Source organism: Anomalospiza imberbis, chromosome 3, assembly GCF_031753505.1.
Source record: "Anomalospiza imberbis isolate Cuckoo-Finch-1a 21T00152 chromosome 3, ASM3175350v1, whole genome shotgun sequence".
NCBI lineage: Eukaryota > Metazoa > Chordata > Aves > Passeriformes > Viduidae > Anomalospiza > Anomalospiza imberbis.
Genome location: NC_089683.1, coordinates 105914411 through 105934349, shown reverse-complemented (window position 1 = coordinate 105934349; position 19939 = coordinate 105914411). Strand labels below are relative to the sequence as shown.

Sequence of the window (19939 nt, the reverse complement as noted above, 5' to 3'; positions counted from 1 at the left end):
AGTCATTTCCTCTGGCACAGCATATAGTCATGGAGGATACTACCAAATCTCTTATAAGAGAATGATTGTTTGTTGATACATTCATGTCTTGTTTTGCCTCTGGAAATGTCAGAGAAATATATTTAGGAAGAGAATGACTTTGATTTGGATAACCTTTCAGAACTTTTCTATTCTTCCCAAATTCCCTGGTCTACATACTTCACAAAAACTAGTGTTTCTTCCAGTATTTCTGTAATTTCCACTTACTATTCCTGCCAAAACCACTGAATAATAAAAATAACAGTCACAAGTGTTTTCAAACATCTTTTTAAAGTTTGACATAGAGCTGCACTTCCTGGGAGAAGCAAGAAAAAGTAATTGCTTGAATTACAGTATTAGCTTCACAGTCAAGAGAAACTCCAGAATTCACAGTGATACTTTAATGCAAAGGGACATGGGGTTCAGCACCTACATCTACATGGACATGCACAAGACAACCACCTGCTGGGCTTGACCATGGCTTATTTTAGGCACCTGGGAAAAGCATCTTCCCCCTGTACCATGAAAGCCAGATCAGGATGAGGGTTTCAGTACTCAACTCCTAGCTCTCACCTTTGGGCCCAACAGAGGCATCAAAACAAAGCTCTGTCTACTCCACTGCCAGAGGTGACAATCCTCCATGCAGCAAGGGGGAAGAAGAGACCTGACTTCTGATGTTTCAGAGAGCCTGAACACTTCTATCTACTCACGTATTTCCAAGATCATAGAATTGCAGAATGGCTTGGGTTGGAGATCTAAAAGAGTCTCTCATTCCAACCCCCCGCTGTGGGCAGGGACACCTTCCACTAGACCAGGTTGCACCACGCCCTGTCCAACCTGGCCTTGGACATTTCCAGGGATGGGGCAGCCACAGCTTCTCTGGGTACCTGTGCCAGGGGCCTCACCACGCTCACAGGGAAGAATTTCTTCCTAATAACCTAAACTTAGTCTCTGTCAGTTTGAAGCCACTCCACCTTATCCCACCTTAAAACATTTATTCTGTGTGGCAGAGTACTATGTTCATCAAAGCTTGTGCTCATTTTGCTCAATGCTTCCAGAAAAGCTTCAGCTGATTTCCAGTAAGAGCAATTCTCTTTTCAGAGCTAAGGAGCACAATTATTTTGATAAATTCTTCTTCACATAATTAATTGAAAAGGATTACATTTGTTCACCCAAAGCAACACACAAATGGGAAAAAACAGCAGACAGATCTAAAAGTTGTTTGACCTTAAAAGTAAATATGAGACATGGACTGAAAGACAGAAAAGTGATCTTAAAAGAACTGCAAAAGCTGTTATTTTTTTAAGCCCTACTTAAGGGCTACTTAAAAGCCCTACTTAAGGGCTTTTTTTAAGCTCTTTACTACTAAGAAAAAAAAAAAAGCAACTATTAAATAGATTGTATACCACGAACAATGACAAATATATCTTCTTTTAATTCTAATGCAATAGCATTTTATAGTCGTGTTTGTTGCATCACCAATATGCTTAATAGGTATCTCTTTGTAAGAAAATAACTCCTTATAACAGCAAGCAATGGTTTCATTATTCCCTATGAAACGTTTTGCAAAGTAAATTGCTGTTTAGAAGGCAGCCAATGCCAAAGAAATTGCATCCTGCATTTCACAGAATCAACAGAAAGATTTCCATTGATGGTCATAATTACTGGAATGAGTTCAGCACAGCACACTAAATGGTATGCAAGAAGAATCTGTAAGACCAGGAGCCCCTTAGGCTGTTATTCCAAGCTCCATATAAAAGCTTGTGCTGTGCACCTCAGCTTCAGCACAGGCAAAGGCATCGGGGCAATGATTAACCAGGGAACAAACACCCCTCTCTTTATTCTGGTGTTGATCTTATGCTCATCTTCGTGTGACACATTCAAAAGATAATATGAAAATGCCACTAATCTAATGGTTTAGCTATTAACTAAGGAATCAGATCATCACAAATGCACCATACTTGGCACCTTGTTTTTTGGATAGCTCCCAGTGACAGCAGCTGCTCATTTCCAGTACACAGGCTGTTCTTCCTCTGAGCCAAGTAAGCCAAGTTAAATATAGACTAGATTATTTCAGCCAAGTCCATGGTAAAGGCTAATATTTGAATTCCTTACTCAAAACTGTTAAGACGTAATCACCTGGGACAATTCTCAATTTAGCCCTTAGCATTAGTTAGGAATAATTTCACCCTTTCTTCTTTATTCACACTTTCAGCATATTACATGAAATAGTAAATTTTGTGGACCACAAAAACTCAGGCTTTATACCAAACGCTGTGTTTACAAGCGTCAAGGAGACAAACCTAAACAGTGTGGCATCACCTTTAAAATAGAAACATGTTTTGGGATTTCAGGAAGCATATGTGCCCTCTCTGGTCTATGCACAGTCCAGAAGTACCAAAGTTAAAGCACTCCTGTGATTTAAGAAATAGACCTCACATTTGGTGAGAACTTTGATGTGTAATTAGTTTTTGTTCCCCATGAAAACTGAGAACAGTACTGCCCTACATCAGAAGGTTTTCTCAAGGAGTGAACCACTCAGAAGTGACAATTCCAGACACTGCATTGATGGGGGTGACCCATAGGAACCCCTCACTGTCACCAGGGCATGTGCAGAGGAAAGAAAGGTGTGACCAGAGGAGTGGGACAAGGTCCCAAGCTCCTGATCAGCCTGCAGGGAGGGCTGGACTGGCTGAACTCTGCAAGCCCCTTCTAACCTCTGTTTTTTCCAAAGACGTCACAAAGCAGGAAGGGGAAGGAATGGGGAAGTGTGTGTTGGGGAGGTTGGGTATTATTTTTGGTGGGGTTTTGACTTTGTTTGTTTGCTTCTTTTGCAATACCAAGATATCAGAGGAAAAGCATTAATTTTTCTAACTCAGTTTCACATGGGGGGGAGATTTCCACTGCTCCAAAACCCATTTTTATGTTTCATCACAAAGGAATTACTAAATTTACATAACCCAAAAGGAAGCACTAAGTCAAAAAGCGTAATATCAGCTTAAATAATTAATAAATGAGACTTTTAACCTTGTATTTATTAGCAAATGACACATACCTGAGAACAAAAAACTGTGTGAGGAAACATCTAAACTTGGAGCAAACAAACTAATGTACTGTTGGAACTACACATCAACAGGAGGCATAAAAATTTGGATGTATGCTTTTTACAGGGACAACCTGACTAAACAAACCACAACTATTATTTATCTACCACTGGAAAATGTTTAAAAATACCCTAGACAGCTCACCTACAAAGTGATATGCAAATATTTATCCAAGTTTAAACAAATGAGGAAAAATTGCGGTGATGGAACCTGATTTTTTGCCCCCTAAAGCAAGTACACTAAGTGTTATAGGTCAGCTAGTATGAAGCCACTGAAATTCTTGAAAGGACCCATTTTCAAGCTGCCTGTTTAAGAACGCATCCTGAACTGCACCAGGTCAGCACCAAGTGACTAACCTGAGGGCACTCCAGCTGCAGGCATGGATTTGCTTTCTGTTCAATAACAATTTTATTTGCATGTCATTAGTTATATTTGCACTAGTGCTTTCTGACCAAGAGGTTAATGTAATCCAACAGACCATGAGGAAGATCACATGCAAGTTTTTGTGGTTGCACTGTTTATTTTAAACAGCTGGACATCAGACATGATGGACACTTTGCTTCTTTATTCACTAAGCACTCACTACTAATTTTTGAAGAATGCTGTCGATTGCTATAAGAAGCACTTTTTGTAGCACACTTCCAATGTGGTTCCACACCCTTGAGGGTGCACAAACACAGCAAATCATCAGGCTGAGTACCAAGTAGAAGATTTATTTCTCAATGAACAAAAGAAAATATTTTCACTGGAAAAACTTTAAAAGAACAGTGTTTATGTCTTGACCTATTTGTTTTGGTTTATGCACAGAAGAGACTAAGAAAAATCTTGCATTAGTTAAACCAAGGTCACTGCTCTCCACACAAGGATGATCCATGTAATAACACTCCTGCCTATAGCACAGTTTTCACTGTCCTAACCTAGATTGGATCCACTGGCAATGAACAGGTAAGCTGCTCACTGTAGAAAGCTTTCATGGTGACAGGCTTGGGAACTGGGTTAGCCCCACTAGGGACTTGACACCTTCTGCACCACCACAGCACAGCACTGCTAACCTGTATTACGTAGAGGGAAAGCCACCACTAGGCTCAGAATGCGTAATTTGTTCCTGAACCACCCTGGAACTATAACAGACTGGAAAAAGCAGACCGAGCTATGAATGTGTGCCAGCTCACTGCTGCACAAGTGTGCCAACACAGCAAGAGGACACACCCCAAGCACACGTTCTCACTGTCCTGTCAGCTGTGCCATATACACATCATGGGAGATGGAATGCCTAGACAAAATGTCTGCACTTATTTTGTGTTACTAGGAGGTTCAAAACCAAAACAAAACCACAAATCAAATCCTGCAGAGAAAAACTCTATTTGCACAGTCTACTTCTTGCCTGTTAGAGGATCTGGTTGGGGGCAGAGGGGAGGCATGAATAGGGCAATATAACAGTTCTTCATAACCAAGTCTGCAGATAGTATAATGCACAGCATTGCCTCTACCTGACCTATCTGGAAAAATCAGGAGGCCATTTTAAATTCTCAAAATAATTTAAAATACTTGTACATTCCTCATAAGGATCAGGTCTATAAGACTGGTTATAAAAAGTGTTCTATAAAATCCATGCACAACTTTGACCAACCGCGCTCTGAAATACTCTGTTTTCTTTTTTTTTTTTTTTTTTCATACAACTACTGAACTACTGCTTATCTGTGTGACTGGAGAAGTGGAGCGATTCGCCTTGGAGGTGTTTTCTTTTTGAGGGACAAGGGAGTTCCAAATATTCAAATATTTAGAATCTACAACTTTGTTTCCAAATATATGTTCACCAAACAAAAGAGAAAAGTCAACCATAATACATGACTCTGATAAACAGTCTTAAATGTTTCTTATTCTATCCTATTTCTTTATGGAAAAAAAAAATTAAATAGTGAAAACAAGGTTATGACACATAGCAATGAAACCCAGGAAATTCAAAACTGACAGCTGTTGAAATATCTGCCTCAAGTTAATTCCACTCCCCTTCCTGTTTTCTATACATGCACCATGGGACTGGCAATGTCAGCCTCAACCAAACTTCCTGGCTTGAGTCCCAACCTGTGTAGCTTCAAAGTCACGTAAGCATAGGTCACCCTTCCTGTCCTCATGGTGCTCTTCTTGATCTTCCTTCCAAGGATAATTGTTCCCTCAGACTTCTCCCTGCAACTCTTCCCTCTGATAATCCCATCACCTTCTGTCAACAGCTGACTTGTAAATTCATCAGCAGTGCAAAGGTTACTGCTGCTTTCCCAACCCTCTTCCCATCACTAGCACCATCCTCTTATTCTGCTGATCCTGAGCAGCTCCAGACTCCCCGGCCACAGGCCCTACACCCAGTCTGCAGCTCACTCTTGCAGCTGAACCCCTGGGGATGAAGCCTCATGGCTTTGCCAGCTTCCTTCCCTGAACCGGTGTAAGGTTTCCATCCACCAATCCAATCCTCCTGCTTTTCAGTTTTCACTGTTTTGTACTTTCTACTAAAGCTCCTCTTTTCTACCCCTTTTTCCCAAGTCACCTGCATAAGGATCCCAGACAGGCAGGATTTCATATTCATAGAATCATATAACAGTCTAGGTTGGAAGGGGCCCTAAATGTCATCTAGTTCCAACCCCCATGCCACGGGCAGGGATACCTTCCACTATAAGGTGGACACCATGCACATTCCACAACACCTTCACTTTATGCAGGTTTGAGTAGCCTTCTCATTCCTTCCCCTTCTTCTACCACATTTGTTTTTAAGAAGGTGGACCAAGATCATCACACCCTAGTAATTCCCTATCTGCTTCTTTCCTCCAATTCCTCAAAAGGCCACGACAGATAAAGGACAGCCTACAGACAAAGAGGGAGGAATTGATGCCACAGCATCAGCTGGCTCTACCAGTAAGGAGAACAGCTTAAAGTCTCTCCCAGGCTGTCCCTTCCAGACTAGGAGGAATGAAGGCCCTCCCTAGGTTTTGGGATGAGCACTTTTCCCTCCTCTAACTTCTTTTTGATCCCCCAGCTGAATGGTGGATATCATCAAAACCAAACTTTCCTTCCTTAGCAGCATCACCAGTCACATCAAAACCCATTTGATTAGAACTAAAAGTTTCTCCTTACTCAACTGGATTAATGAGTTCATAGAAGCTCTTAGCAGGGGAACTCCTGAAGAAAGAAGCGTGGGTGTCTAGTTCTTCTCTGTTAGCTTGCTTGTGTAAACAATTTGTTTTCTCTCTCCTGGGACACTCTGTTTTGAAATAAGCTTTTTAGAAGGCAATAAACCTCGTTTGTTGAAATGGTGAAACTGCGTCCAAGTACTGCCAAAAGCAGAGCATTCCAAACACATTGGTGACTCCACATATTTACTGTACTGTACGTTATGCACATAGATCAGACAGTCTGTTGGTGTCACTTCTTTTCTTTTGGATCTGAACCAAATGCAATCAAACCCAGAAAGTAAAGCAGCAGTGAGGTGACAGGCTGTTTCCTAGGGTTTAATTCTTGCTGACACATTGGTACCAAAAGATTCCCGTGACTGCCAGCAACAAACATTGGCAACCGTTGTGTATGGGGCGCTCAGACGAAGCGTAGTGAGATACACATTTACTTAGTCCTCTTAAAAATGAAAAATTGAATTGTTTAACAGCTACTAAATTCCACCACTCTCGTTCTGCAGATAATAAAGAGGAAGCTGCCAATAGGTGAAAATACTTCTTGGGTTACACAGTACAGTTTCAAGACTTAACACGGAATCAGTTTATTGCTTCTATATCTAGTGCCAGTTATTTTTATGCAGCTTCTTTGTATAAATTCAACAACTTCCAGGTCTATCAACCACTTTTAATATAAACACCAACAAGTCCATTTCTGTCTTCTGTACCTCAGCTATGAGGTATCCCCTGCACAAACACGAACCCATGTCCCTGAGGAGTCACAAATCTCTCCAGTAACTTGACCTGCTGTGACTGAGGTAGGGGAATTCAATCCAGCCCTAAAATTAATCTTTTTGTTCCCAGTCAGTCTGTCTTGTTCCAAAACCACAGCACCAAAGGGCAAATCGAGGAGAAAACAAACATCTTCTGCAGTTTGTGGACCATGACCTCAAGTGGCCAGGACTGCTGTCCTGCATCTCTTCCTACTTGCAAAGTTCTATTCCTGCCTACTGGAGAAGGTGACCATGAACAATGCCCAGCAAGGAACTGGCATCAGCTTCCCCCTCTGCTTTGTCCATCCTGCCAATGATGCCTTAGCCTAATTATTGTAAAATGCAGGCGAACCCAATGGGAAGAAATGATGATGTCCAACATCAGTTCAGAAGGCTGAATGATAACTATGCTCTAATACATTAATATACTATATAAAGGAAGACACTAAAACTACATACCTACTTTTCCAACTACCATATCTAACTAACAACTTGTGACCCTGTTTGCTAGAGTCCAGACACAGGTGGATCTGACTGGCCATCGGGCCCAAACAATCCTCACCAGAATCCATTCAAGCAATCACCCCAGGTAAACAATTCCCCAAACACATTCCACATAGGAAAAACAAGGAACAGGAATAGAAATTGTTTTCTCTTTCTATCTCTCTGTGCATCTCTATGAAAAATCCTGAGAGAGAGAGAAATGTGCTGCCCCACCTAAGCTTCCTACCACTGCTTCTGTGTACAGCAAACACTGGCTACCTTGTGCTACTAGCACTGTAGAATTCTGCAGCAGGAGTTACTTGTTTGAAACCTGCATGTTGAATGAACTTCTGGCAGTTTCTGCTTGTTAATCTCTTGATCAGAAATAGATTCCAAGCCCAGCAGCACCTTCAAACAACTGTCACGCCTCTTAGCACCTTCCCACACAAAAGCATCTCTGTCCAATCTCCTAAAACACACAGTAAATCCACACAGAAACACTGCACAACACATTTCACACCTAAACGCGAATTACACTATCATACTCAAGTCTGGAAAAGTAACAGCTCAATTTACCATTCTACGATGACCAAGGCTGTAATGTAAGAAACTCTCCCTAAGAAACTGTAATTTTTACAACTGCCCCAGACATTTACAGGCAGCCTTGGAAGATCTGACCTTTAAGTGATGACCATCCTATGTGCAGTTTGGAGTTAGCCTGCACTTACACACCACAGGCTCAGGGACTCAATGGCAAGGACTCTATGGTGCAGGTGCTCTGATGAAATGTATCTGTTAGAGAAACATCTAAGCCTTGCTGTGGTGAATGACTATTTGAAAGGCAGGGAAAAGACCACAGCCTAGAAAGGGGTGTAAATAGCCAAGCAAATAACCATGCTGCCTTCAGTTAAAAGCTGGCCAGCTTGAGACAAAAACCTTTCAACTGACAACCAGGTGTCTGTGCTAGCCACCAGACAGTGGATGAACAGAAGGAAAGGATTCCATAAAATGCTGAAAAGAGTCACCCTGCGGGCGTCATACACAATCAACTTTGCCAAAACTTTACACGAGCTAGTCTTCTTTGCAGTTTGTACATTCAGACTAAAAAGGTCAGAGACCATGTATACAACCTGTGAGTGACAAGGCCAGATGTTTTATCTTTGTCTAGATCTCTCCCAGTTTCCAGAGGTAAACATGGTCTGTTGGCCTGAATTAGTGCTACTTTAAGAAAATGCATCAACCAGGAAAAGCATGAACAGAGGAAAACTAATGGACCATTCATAGCTAAAATTAGATATATAGTGTGTAAACACTTTGCTGGATGGAAAGCTTACTGGCAAATGAGCTGAACTTACAATCTACCTTTCTTAAATTTCTTTTCATTCTAATGCACCACATTTCAGCAAAATGTTCCAAAGGAAGATTTCCATTTGCAAAATAAAGGCTGTCTTGCCATTCTGTTGGACCCAAGGGCATGCCCTGCCTCTACACAGGGCAAATGCCTGTAACCAGCATTACAGTCTGATCCCATGCAGCAAAGGAAATATTTCCATGGACAGAACTGTGCAGGGAACACAGCACCCATCCTCATGTGGGAACCGGAAGGCCCAGGAACAAAAACCCCAAGAGTCTTCTCACCATGACTGCTGCATTGCCTCCTAGCAACAGTTTTAACTAAACTGATGAACACAGGCCTTTGTGAAGCAAAAGGTGGTATGAAACAATGTCTTGATATTGAGACTACTTTCTTCAATTCACTGCTTCCAAGTTAGTCTCAATCCAGCAATCCTCAGCTAAACATACTTCCCAGCTAACTCCAAGGCCCAAGACTTTCTTAGTTTTACATTCTGTACTCTGGTGATGCAGCCAAAAGCCTGCCAGGAACATTATTAAGATTATATAAGCTAACATTCTTCTAGTCATGATTAGAATATTGATAGTAACTACTGAAAAACAACTCTGTATGTTCCCACCGTATGTTCTTAGAACACCGAAAACAATGAAAAGCAACACACTGAGCATCAGTGGAACTGCCACACTATTATGTATTCCTTGCCTTGAATAAACCTTAATTAAAAGGTTGAATTTAGACATAGCTCTCAGGGTATAGCTTCTCATACTAAAAAGGAGAGGAAAAAGCAGCTGCCTCCTCCAGCTCACTGTGGAGTAGTGAAAGCCATGGCTCTCTGTGACGCAGCAAACAGAAAGCCACCAGCAGCCCAGGAAGGCGCCCAGTGTGTCTGCCAAGAGAGTACACCACTCCAGCGAGGATCAAATCACACGGGATCCAGCTAAAACATTTCTCTGGCTCCCAGAGCTGTTGTAAACCACATGGAAATACACCGTAGCTATCATGGTGTATCACCATAAGTGATAGCTAACATATGCCCAGGCATTCATTAAATACCAAGGGATGAAAATATATTTTCCATATAAACATCAAAAAATGAACTATAACAAACCAAATACTTACTTTGACAGATCATCATCTTCTAGCAAAAACTTTGCAATAAAGGTAAACATGTAAAGAGAAATACCGCAAAACAGATGCTGAAAATATCTTTGTAGGGCTTCCTGCCAAAGTAGAGGAGCTATGCATCTATCAGTGCAACAAACATGAACCAAGAATTTTTATGGAACCACTAAATGGAAACTTTGAACTATCCAAAGGAAAGACAGCTGCTCGCTTGACGGTGAACTCATTTTTCCCTCTGCTAAAAATTCCAAGCACTACAGTTTGCAGAAGATATACTACATAAATGAAGAGCACCAACACAAGTGTAAGTGAGCCTTTCTACCTAACTTCTCAAATATAATTTCCTAAAGTTCCAGTTACTTAAAAGCAGTTTACAAAGACTTCACCAGCAATTCCCAGCTCTAACACACATTCAGAGAAACACTTCAGGATGAGTTTTACTGCACCTACTATTTAAGTCAATTAAGTTCAAGTCCCCAGCACATTTTCTACTTCCACCTCCCAAAACTGAATTCTCATAAACTTCCAAAATAACCATCATTTTAACAGCTGTATCTAGATAAATCTAGTAAAACCAATGTAAAAATTTAGGGATATGCTGTGGCACAGGTGCATACGCAACTTAAATAACCTAGAGCACCCTAAAGGTTCCCAGTCATGAATCCAGACAGTTGTGGCCCTTAGCAAACACACCACAAGAACCCTGCTTCCTTCTCTTAAGCTATTCAGTGTGTCCAAAGTCTGATTTTTATTCTTGTATTAACTACCAAGAATGCTGTAAGTACATTATTCTTTTTTAAATCCCCAGCTGTAGCTAAAATAGTTTATTACAACATTTACTGGGGGCCGAAATTCATAGCTGCCAATATCTAGCTGCTTTTCAAAAAAATTACAGTCTCAGCAAGTTATGCAGCATAAAGCATGCCAAGGCCCCAGCTGGCACAAGGATGCATGTTTATCTTTGTGAAGGTTATGGTTTTGGTTTGTGGCTGCATTAAAAAAAAAAAAAAATCAGTTAAAAAAGGTAGCTTCTTTGCAAAAGATGGTGAGCAGTCTCCCACACAAGCCAGATCCAAAACTGACAGCAGACATCCCCAGGCCTCAGTACAGGCCTTTTTTAATTCCCAAGTTAAAATTAACACAAGGCTCACTCACAGAACCAGCACAAAACTGGAGTACAGGGCAGCACCTTGCCACACTGGCTCAGGCACACAGGTTAGGCTGGAACACAACAGCTCGGAATTCCGTCCACCGCTCCAAACAAGAGAAACCCCCGTGCCCACTGCTCCACACAGCCCCATGCCACAGCATCTGGTTTTTGCACGGAGTGCCTGCAGGGCAGCAAGATAATAAAAGGTTACTTGTAAACAGCATTTCTCTGGGCACTGGCTCCCTGTGCTGCTCTGGCCACTCACTCAGATCTGCTTTCATCCATCCCCATGTGCTCCACAGCTCCAAGACCTCACCTGAACCAGGGAGCCAAGTCAACATTCCCCTCGCTTTCCACACATTCACTCTCAAACGCATTTAAAGACACGTCTTGGCATGTGCTCAAAAATCATCATCCATTAGGAGGAAATATTAAGCAAAGAATTTAGAGGAAGACAAGGCTACAGATCCACAGTCAAGTTAAGAACGGAATGTCAGCATATACAATACACATCAACCATGAAAGCAAAACCAGTAAGGTTCTGGGTTATTTTCACGTGTCAAACATGTATGTTTCAACAAAGTCAGCGCTGAAGAGCTCTGGAGTTAATTCCTGGAATGCACAGATTTCTACTTAGCAAATACAAAGTAGAAGCCAAAACCATCATTTTTGATACAAAAAAAAGCACAAAAGAACCATTTAAAAGTCAAAAAAGTATGTGGCTATTGTGGTCTTTTTCTTTTCCTATACAAGCCACTTGTGAGACCTTGTTTAGAGCACTGTATTTAGTTCTGGGCATCTGGCCAGATGACATTCACATTCTAGAGCTGGCGGAGTGAGGAAAAAGAATAGTTTTGGGGTTTTTTTGAGAGAAGTCCCTCAGAAAAGAGTTGTGTCTGCATCTAAGCATGTATATGTGAGACTGGGGAGGTGACTTAACATTTCTCACCAGAGTCAATCTGCAGTGCTCTGCCAGTTGTAAAGGAGCAACAGCAATTTGCAGCAAAAGATTTGTCCTTTTGTTTCTGAATACCATACTAAACGATCCAGTGCTTTCAGACTTTTCAAGACTCAAAGACAACACCTGCTTATGCCCAAAGCAGGGCTTTTACTCTTCAAAGACAAGTTACAGATAAGACATCTTCCAATAATATTCATTTATAAGGCTGTCTCAAAAACCCTGTTCCAAGATCAGGAGGAAAAATGTCATTTTCTCATCCTACCCTTGCATTATACACAGTGTTCCTCTCCAGACCAGAATCCTCCCTGGTGCAGCATCATTACTTATTTTCTCACACAACACCCAACACAAACAGGTGCACCAATGCCAAACAGTATAATGACTATTACATACTACAAAATACTGTTATTCCTGCCAGAGGATTGGTAGGACTCCAGGAACTTCCTTTTGCTATTTTCACTCTATCATGGTGAGATCTTCATACTCCTCTCCCATATTTATGCTGATAACAGAATCCTTACCAGCTCCAAAGGAAAAAGTACACCATTAACGCACTACAATTTTCAACTGAGCTAATTGTTTAGATCAAAATTTCAAAAAAACCAGAATGAACCTAATGACAGAACATGACTGCAGCTCAACGATTTCTTTTTTTAATTATGTGTAGTTTTGCTCTGCTCATCTCAAGGTATAAACATGGGCTTTAGCCATCCTGCAAAATTTTCAGTTTTACTTTAAAAAGTAAACAATGGGTTCTATATATGCAGGCTCATAAAATCTACATAAGGCAACTAAAAGTTACATAGATAAAGCCAAGCTCTTGGGCCTGATTCAGCATTCACAACAGCATAAATTCAGAAGCAACTCCCCTGAAGTCAATAAAGGATAAAACATACTGTCAACAGAGGAGAACTAGGCCCACCCTCCTTTGACGAAAGAATGATCCTCATCAAGAATGGACTTCATAAGCATGAGAGAACCTGGGAACTTATGCTACATTATTATGCTTTTTTTTTTTTTTGTCTGAAAACTTTAGGCAGCTGAAACAGGCAGCTACAAACACTTGCATGCAGAGACTCTTGCCCTGCCTGCTTGGACAGAGAGCAGCAGCATGCACTTTACCCACACTTTTCCCAACAGCACAACGCCCAAATGACAGAAGGACCTGTGCTTCTGCGCTGCACAAACCTCTGCCTCTGTCTTGCAAGTCACATCATCAGCTGAGACAGGAGATGCTTTTTGGGGCAGAATGCCCAGAATGGAGGCAGTAATGGACTGCTGTTGGTGTGCCTAGCAGGTCCTTCACCGCCTTTCATTTCTGCAGCAGCCTTGTAGAACAAGGAGGCAGAGAAATGACTGCATGTGTTTGCTTTAGTATACCTACAAAAAGGTCCTTGAAGTCAAATTAACACAGGCTGGGTTAAAGCACAGCATGTCTCCTCTGCCAGGTAAGGATCACACAGGGCCAGGACTAAAAGCAGGATCAGACCACGTACACACTTCAGACTCTACAGCCAAGAATGCGAAGCAGCAGCAGCTGCCCTTCCACAAACAAACCATGTCATGGTAGACAGCAGCTGAGAAAGAAAATGCCATGTCCCTGACAGCTCTTTCTACTTGTCCTGTTCTAGCTGCAAATACTCATTCAGGACTCCTGAATATGTATGGTAAGGTGAACCAGAGTACCTCAGCACTGGTGAACTGTAGGTGGTAGAGTACCAGGTACCAGTAATGTCCAGAGTAGTCCTACTCTGGATCACAAGCACCATAAATGCTAAGAAGCATCCATGACCACCTTTGTAGCTGCCAGTAATGTGCTCCATGAGAAGACATAGGATAACTGTATTGCATTAAGTGTCTTGATGTAGCATTTAATGTGTCAGGAGAAATTTCTTTTCAGTGTTCTGAAGTAAGACATGTATTAAATAACTAGAGCCTCATATCCATCCAATTCATACTAAAACGTCTCTGTTTTGCTACACAGTGATTCAATGTAACACAGGGTACTAAATATTCAGTTATACTTCCAACCCCTCTCCTGATAGCCATTACCGATTGAATGGTGACTCAAACAAAACAAAAAAGTAACTGGCATGCTTGACTCTGCCTAGCATTGTCTCCACAGCAACTCTTCACTGAGGAATTTTAGAGGGTTTTTTTGAGACACATCTTGAAAAATCTCCAATTGCATATTAGAGGTACGTAAAGCCTCTTACTCTTGAGATCTGTGGGGTATGCCAAATATTTATTACAGCCACAGGCAAGAGCTACACAACCACAGAGCCTGCAATACATTTGATCACAGAACCAGTTTTCTGTGTGCTGCTCCACCGATGTTTGAAGTCACCATGTCTGCAAGGTAAGAGCATGATTTTGCTGTTTATCTCCTTTCTCCTCCTGACACAGAGTCTCTTCATTATCCTACAGAAACAATAAACTGTGGCTGTGTTTTAGTGAGATGTTAGGAAAAGACCTGAGTCCATAACTACTTGATACAGTACTCCATCAATCCCCTGCTGCTGATGGGAGATGAATTACCTCACTTATGACTACGATGTGACACCCACATTGTTCTCGTACATAACAGCAGCTCTTGAACTGCTATAGTAACAGTGCTGCTCTTTTCTTTTCAAGGCAGTAGGTCCTTTCTGAAAAAAATTCAGTCACCCTACTGATCATTCAGTCTCTCAGTAGCCACTGCTTGAACTAGCTTTAAAAACAACTCAAAAATGTCCCAATAGTTAAGTAGTTAAGCGCTAGTCTTCTTCTATACCAAGAGCAATAGGAGCCACTCCTCCTGGTCCTGTCAGCCACACACCAGAACACCTGTCCAGCTGCCCACTCACCAAATGCCTCAGCAAGGTGGGAGGAGGGGACACTGGAGCAGAGTTTCACACAGACACCAGAACTACTTTCCTAGAGGTGGAGTGAGAGAAACTGAGCTGGCTGGGAGTGCAACAGGGTGACAGAGTGATCTACCACAGCTCACTCACAAGAGCTCCCCAAGACACTGTATCCAGCTGCACCAGCAGCAAGGGCTGCCAACAGACCCCTGGCCAGCACGGCCTCATTCCACTTCCTCTTGCTGATCCAATTAAATAATCAAGCCCTAAGGAATAAATTGGTATTTTTGGAGCTAAACGGATCTGAAACTAATGAACCTTAATATAGATCTGGACTGAGGAAAGTCAAGGGCTTGGTTGAATGGCTATACTGGCATACTTTTACCACAACAAAACACTGAATTACTCATGGAACCGGTGCAGACACAGCTGAATTGAACACAGAGTTGCTGTGGAGCAGCAGAGTCACAGCTGTTGAGCCCTTGCCTTTCCAAGCATTGCCCCATCAGCATTCCAGCCCCCGCCTAGCAAACACACACCTCCTCAGGTACCATCAACTCCACTCACCCAACCAGTTCCTCAGCTGTTACCCCAAGCTATCCTCTGAGGGAGAAAGGGCTCCGGCCAGCACTGTCCTGTTCAGCCCCGGGGCTTCTGCTGTCACGCAAATACCTGGTGGAAATTCTGTTCTGCTCACTCCTCATCAACTCAGCTGGGCTGGTAAAGGTGCATAATGATGTTCCTTATTTAACAGGGCTTAAGAGTTACACTTTGGGAAATCAGCAAATAAAACAAAGGAGAGGTGAGCAGCCTGAAAAGATGGGAAGACGAGCTCACAGAGGATAATACACCGTCTGCTTTTCTACATCTACCAAATCACACCTGCGTGATCTAAAATAAACTTTTGATATAATATTTACAAGGAAACATTTCAGGAGAGGACGCAGCCGGACATACCACGCATCCCCGCGTTTTACGCCCCAGGAGCCCACGTTTCAGCCAGCAAAAGGAGCAGATGCCCGGACTGAGGACTCCTCGTGGAGCAGGGGCTGGACTCCTGCCCACGGCGGGCACTGCCGCGGCAGCGCCAGGGCCGGGGCCGCGCTACGGGATCGCACCGCGCTGCGCTCCCCTCACGCGAGTCCAGGACACCCGAGGGGACACGGAGCCGGCGGGACGGACACCAGCAAAGTCCCCAGCCCGGGGCCCGCGGGGACCGGCCCGACCCGGCCGCCCTTGGCTGGGAAAGGGCAGAGTCCGGTGAAAGCAAGGCGAGAACAACGCTGCCCCCCGGCACCGGTGGCTGCCGGGGCTCGGCTGGGCCCGACCCTCCCGTTCCCGCGGCGCTTTCGCGGGGGCGGTTTCGATCGGGCCCCGCGAACAGCACGGACGGCCGCGACCCCCGCACGGCCCATCGCCCTTCCCTCACCTGACCTCATCTCGCTTCGCCTCACCTCGCCTCCCGCGCGTCGGCGGCAGCGCAGTCGGAGCCGCCCCAGCCGGCCGGGCCGGGCGGAGGAGCGGGGACGGGCCGGCTCTGCGCCGCCGCTCAGCTGCCCCCGGGCCCGGCCCCTGCGCATGCGCCTCTCCCGCGCCGCGCTCCGCCCCCGCCGAGCCGGGCAGAGCCGCTCTGGGCACCGGCGCCGCCCCGGCTACGGGCAGAGCCCCTCAGGATACTGGGGACAGCCCGGGCACCGGGCCGGGCAGGGCAAGCCCCTCAGGGCACCGGGGACACACCGGCACCTGCGTGTGGGGTGGGGTGGCCTCGCAGATGTCTCCAAGGCACCAGGACCCGTGCGATGGGCGCAGTTCTCCGACTTGGGCCAAAGAAACTGGTGAAGATCATTCGCAGCCTCGATGCTATTAGGCTGTGTATTTTCCACAGCTCATTCCAGGATGCGTTTCAGTGCAAGTTATCTCAATAACAAAACAATGAGAGCAACATTTCCCTTCCATTCTGGCAGCTGCCAGCAGTGCCCATTCAGAATGCCATGACCACAGTGAGGAGCAGCTGCCGTGTCAAGCCTAGTTGCAAACACGTTCATGCGCATTCACAGACACACCGCAGTGGCAAAATCTGCTTAAAGGGGGTGTAAACAACTCCAAAATCGAGAACGTTAAAATGAAAGGTGGATGCTTACCTAGCTTTGAGGAGGCAGGACAAAGGAATGCTGTCTCATGTCCAAGAGGATTTTTATATTAATCCATGGCTTCCATGAAAGCTCCCATTCATCTTCAGGCCCAAGAGCCCTGGTTGGCGCCGCTGAGCAGCTCCTGTTGCTGCCATGCAATTTGTAGCTGCTTTTTGAGAGAGGCGTGAACTCTGGCATGAGTTGGAGCAGTCCTGCTTGACAGTTGTGGCAGCAGTGCTCAGTTCTACAAGGTGTCTCCAGGGCCACTGGCAATGGCTCCACCTGCATGAATACCACACAGAACTGGGACATTAAAATGCATTTATTACGATCTATATTGTGACTGACTTTTCAGTCCAATGGGAGCTGCTGGTGTTTATTCAGGAGCCTAGAACACTGACATGCAGTCCAGCTTTGCAGTGCCTGGTTTGGTAGAGCCATCAGAGCCCTTGGCTACCCTTTTACAGAGAGAAGGGGAGACACTGCTGCTCCCCTCTCCCCGCCAAACATTTGACAGCAGTGAGGTGAACTGCCAGCCACAGAGGAAAACAAGACCAGAAAAGGCAACAAACAAGAGGCAGGTTAGGACATAGCCAGCCCCACCAAAGTGGAGCAGAACTGAGCTCTAAGGCCTGGAAAAAATTCACTGGAAAAGCCTCTGCCTTTGAAGAATTTGAGATATAGTGTGAAGTTTCATGGCTTGTGTTTCTTATTTATCCCTGAGATCCCTCCCCTCAATCCAGCTGTGAGATGGGCTTGGCATGGTTTCCTATGCATACAGTAAGCCTGCAGAACAGCAGGGGTTTTTTTGGGTTTTTTTTTTTTTTTTGCAAGCTCTGAACAGCTGGGCTGTATTTCCCATCATACCAGAGTGGGTCAGAGACCAGTTTGTAGGCAGAAGGATTTAAGGTGGGATGCCCCTGAGCGCCTGACTAGTCTGGACAAGACCGGCATACAGCGTTCCCCAAGCTGCTGCTTTGCTGTGTTATAAACCATGGAGAAGTGAGGGAAGCTTTCCCATAGAATTTGGGGTTGACTGGGCCAGGGCAGTATGTACTTCAGCTATAAAAATCATGTCCCAAGTTCAAAGGAAAAGCATGTTACCAGGATGGATCTCCAGTGTCCTGAGAAGATGCCACAGGGAAAGAACATAGACTTGCTTATCTACTGTCACTCGGTGGCAGCTGCAACAAGGAGCAGAAACTGTTAATTCCTTTGGCCAGCTTCCCTCATGGCAGCCAAGATTCCTGCATCAAGACACTTTCATCTTGCTCTGGCTCCTGCCCTAGATGCCTATCACACTGCTGTGAGCTGTGCAGGAGTGAGAAGAGAAACCGCAGCACAGGAAAAGACAGAGGAGTCGCTTGGATCTCTCTCCTGCGAGCTGAACTCATCGCTGCTGCACCACAGGAACAACTGTGCCATCTCCCAGCTGTGGAGGTGCAGCCACCCCAGCCCCCACAACCAGGTCGTGTCCACCAATGACTTCAGAGTGACCTTTTCTCACCTGAAAACATGATGTATGTTTCGTTTTACAGCATGTGATAGCTATTACTTCGGTGCATTACAAATCTGGCCCTTGGCAGCATTATGCATATTATACTTTCGGCTTCAAGCTGGATTTCTTGTTCTGATTTGCACTCAGCTGTTGCTTATAGCGAGAGAGGAGGGAGATGGGAACCAAACTGCATGAAGGAGGCACAGCAAAAACTGCTTTAAAGTAAAACAGACCGAGATGTTTTGTTTAGTTTTCCTGATTAGTTTTTCATACACTGTGAACATATCTAAGGGAACATAATTACACACATACAAAGAAAATAAGCCACTAAAAAACCCCACTAACCAACAAGTGAACAAAAGCCCACAGAACTGAGCCAACTAGTTTTTCTGCAAGCCTAGTTTTTTGTAGCTAGGCTAGTATTGGGATCCTCAGTTGTTATGTGCTCTGCTCTGTTGCCCTGCAATATACAGTGAGGCAGAATCTCTCCTTGTTCCACCTCTTCCCGTCCTCTCAGCCTTGTCCCATGAAGGTAGATCTGGCCAACAGCTTTCCAACACTCCCTCACATCAATACAGATCTCCATGGTGGGGTTCTGATGAGAGAGCTGACAACAGCTAAACTTCCTGACCAGCCAGGAAATGAAAAAGTGGAAAAGCTGCATAACTGTATTTCCAGCTCAGCAGCACTTACTTTTTACCTTCCCTCTCTTTTAATTTCAAGGCTTTTTTGACAACACTATTCAAACAAAATGTATACTTATACGGGGATGTGCAAACACTTGGACATCTCAGTTCCCAAAGAAGGTGTGCAACAGAAGCCCAAGTTTCTCAGAAAGCCTGTGCAGTATCAGAGCAACACAGAAACACCACACATGTCTCTGAGCACTGTGTAAGGAAGATGTGAGGGCCATGGCATCTGATCCATCTCCTCACCAGCAACCTCACTAGCTCAGGGAACAAGGGAGGTGCAATAATGAGCCTCCAGCTGCCAATGAAAGCTCATTCTAGTTGTGTATCTGCCAAAAGCTATTCCTTTCTCTATAGTCCAAGCCAAAGTAATGTGACAGTAGTTAGTAGTAGATGAAACCTCTGTCAAGGGAGATGATGACTGCCGGACACTAGCTGTGAATAATCCTCAGGAACTTGGGAATGATCTGAGCCATATTCTCATCCCACTGCTGAACATCTATCTTTTTTTTAGGTGGCACAGTGTGGGTAGGACAGGAGCAGTGGTAGGACCTGTGCTTGAGTAAGGACTTCCTCAGTGCACCTTAGTTCAGCATCCCTGATTCTGCCTCTGACCCACCACTGAAGGACAGCAACTTGAGTTGATCCAAGTTT

The 19939-nt window shown here is 44.2% G+C and overlaps 1 protein-coding gene across 8 annotated transcripts in view; it reads right to left on the bottom strand.

Annotated features, from left to right (window-relative positions):
- Positions 1-19939, bottom strand: part of RIN2 (Ras and Rab interactor 2) — a 66222-nt gene extending 46283 nt beyond the window's left edge. Inside the window, exons 1-2 of one of the 8 annotated variants that reach the window (XM_068186292.1) lie at positions 17108-19939; positions 15552-15683 (exon numbers count right to left, since the gene is read on the bottom strand). Coding sequence is in view for 1 of the 8 variants with exons in the window: in XM_068186291.1 (XP_068042392.1) it covers positions 16421-16546 (126 nt within the window). In the remaining 7 variants the exon portion in view is untranslated. Of the gene's footprint in view, positions 1-15551; positions 15725-16400; positions 16547-17107 lie in introns of those variants that run through there. The other 7 variants (XM_068186295.1, XM_068186293.1, XM_068186296.1 and 4 more) reach the window with 7 other exon arrangements.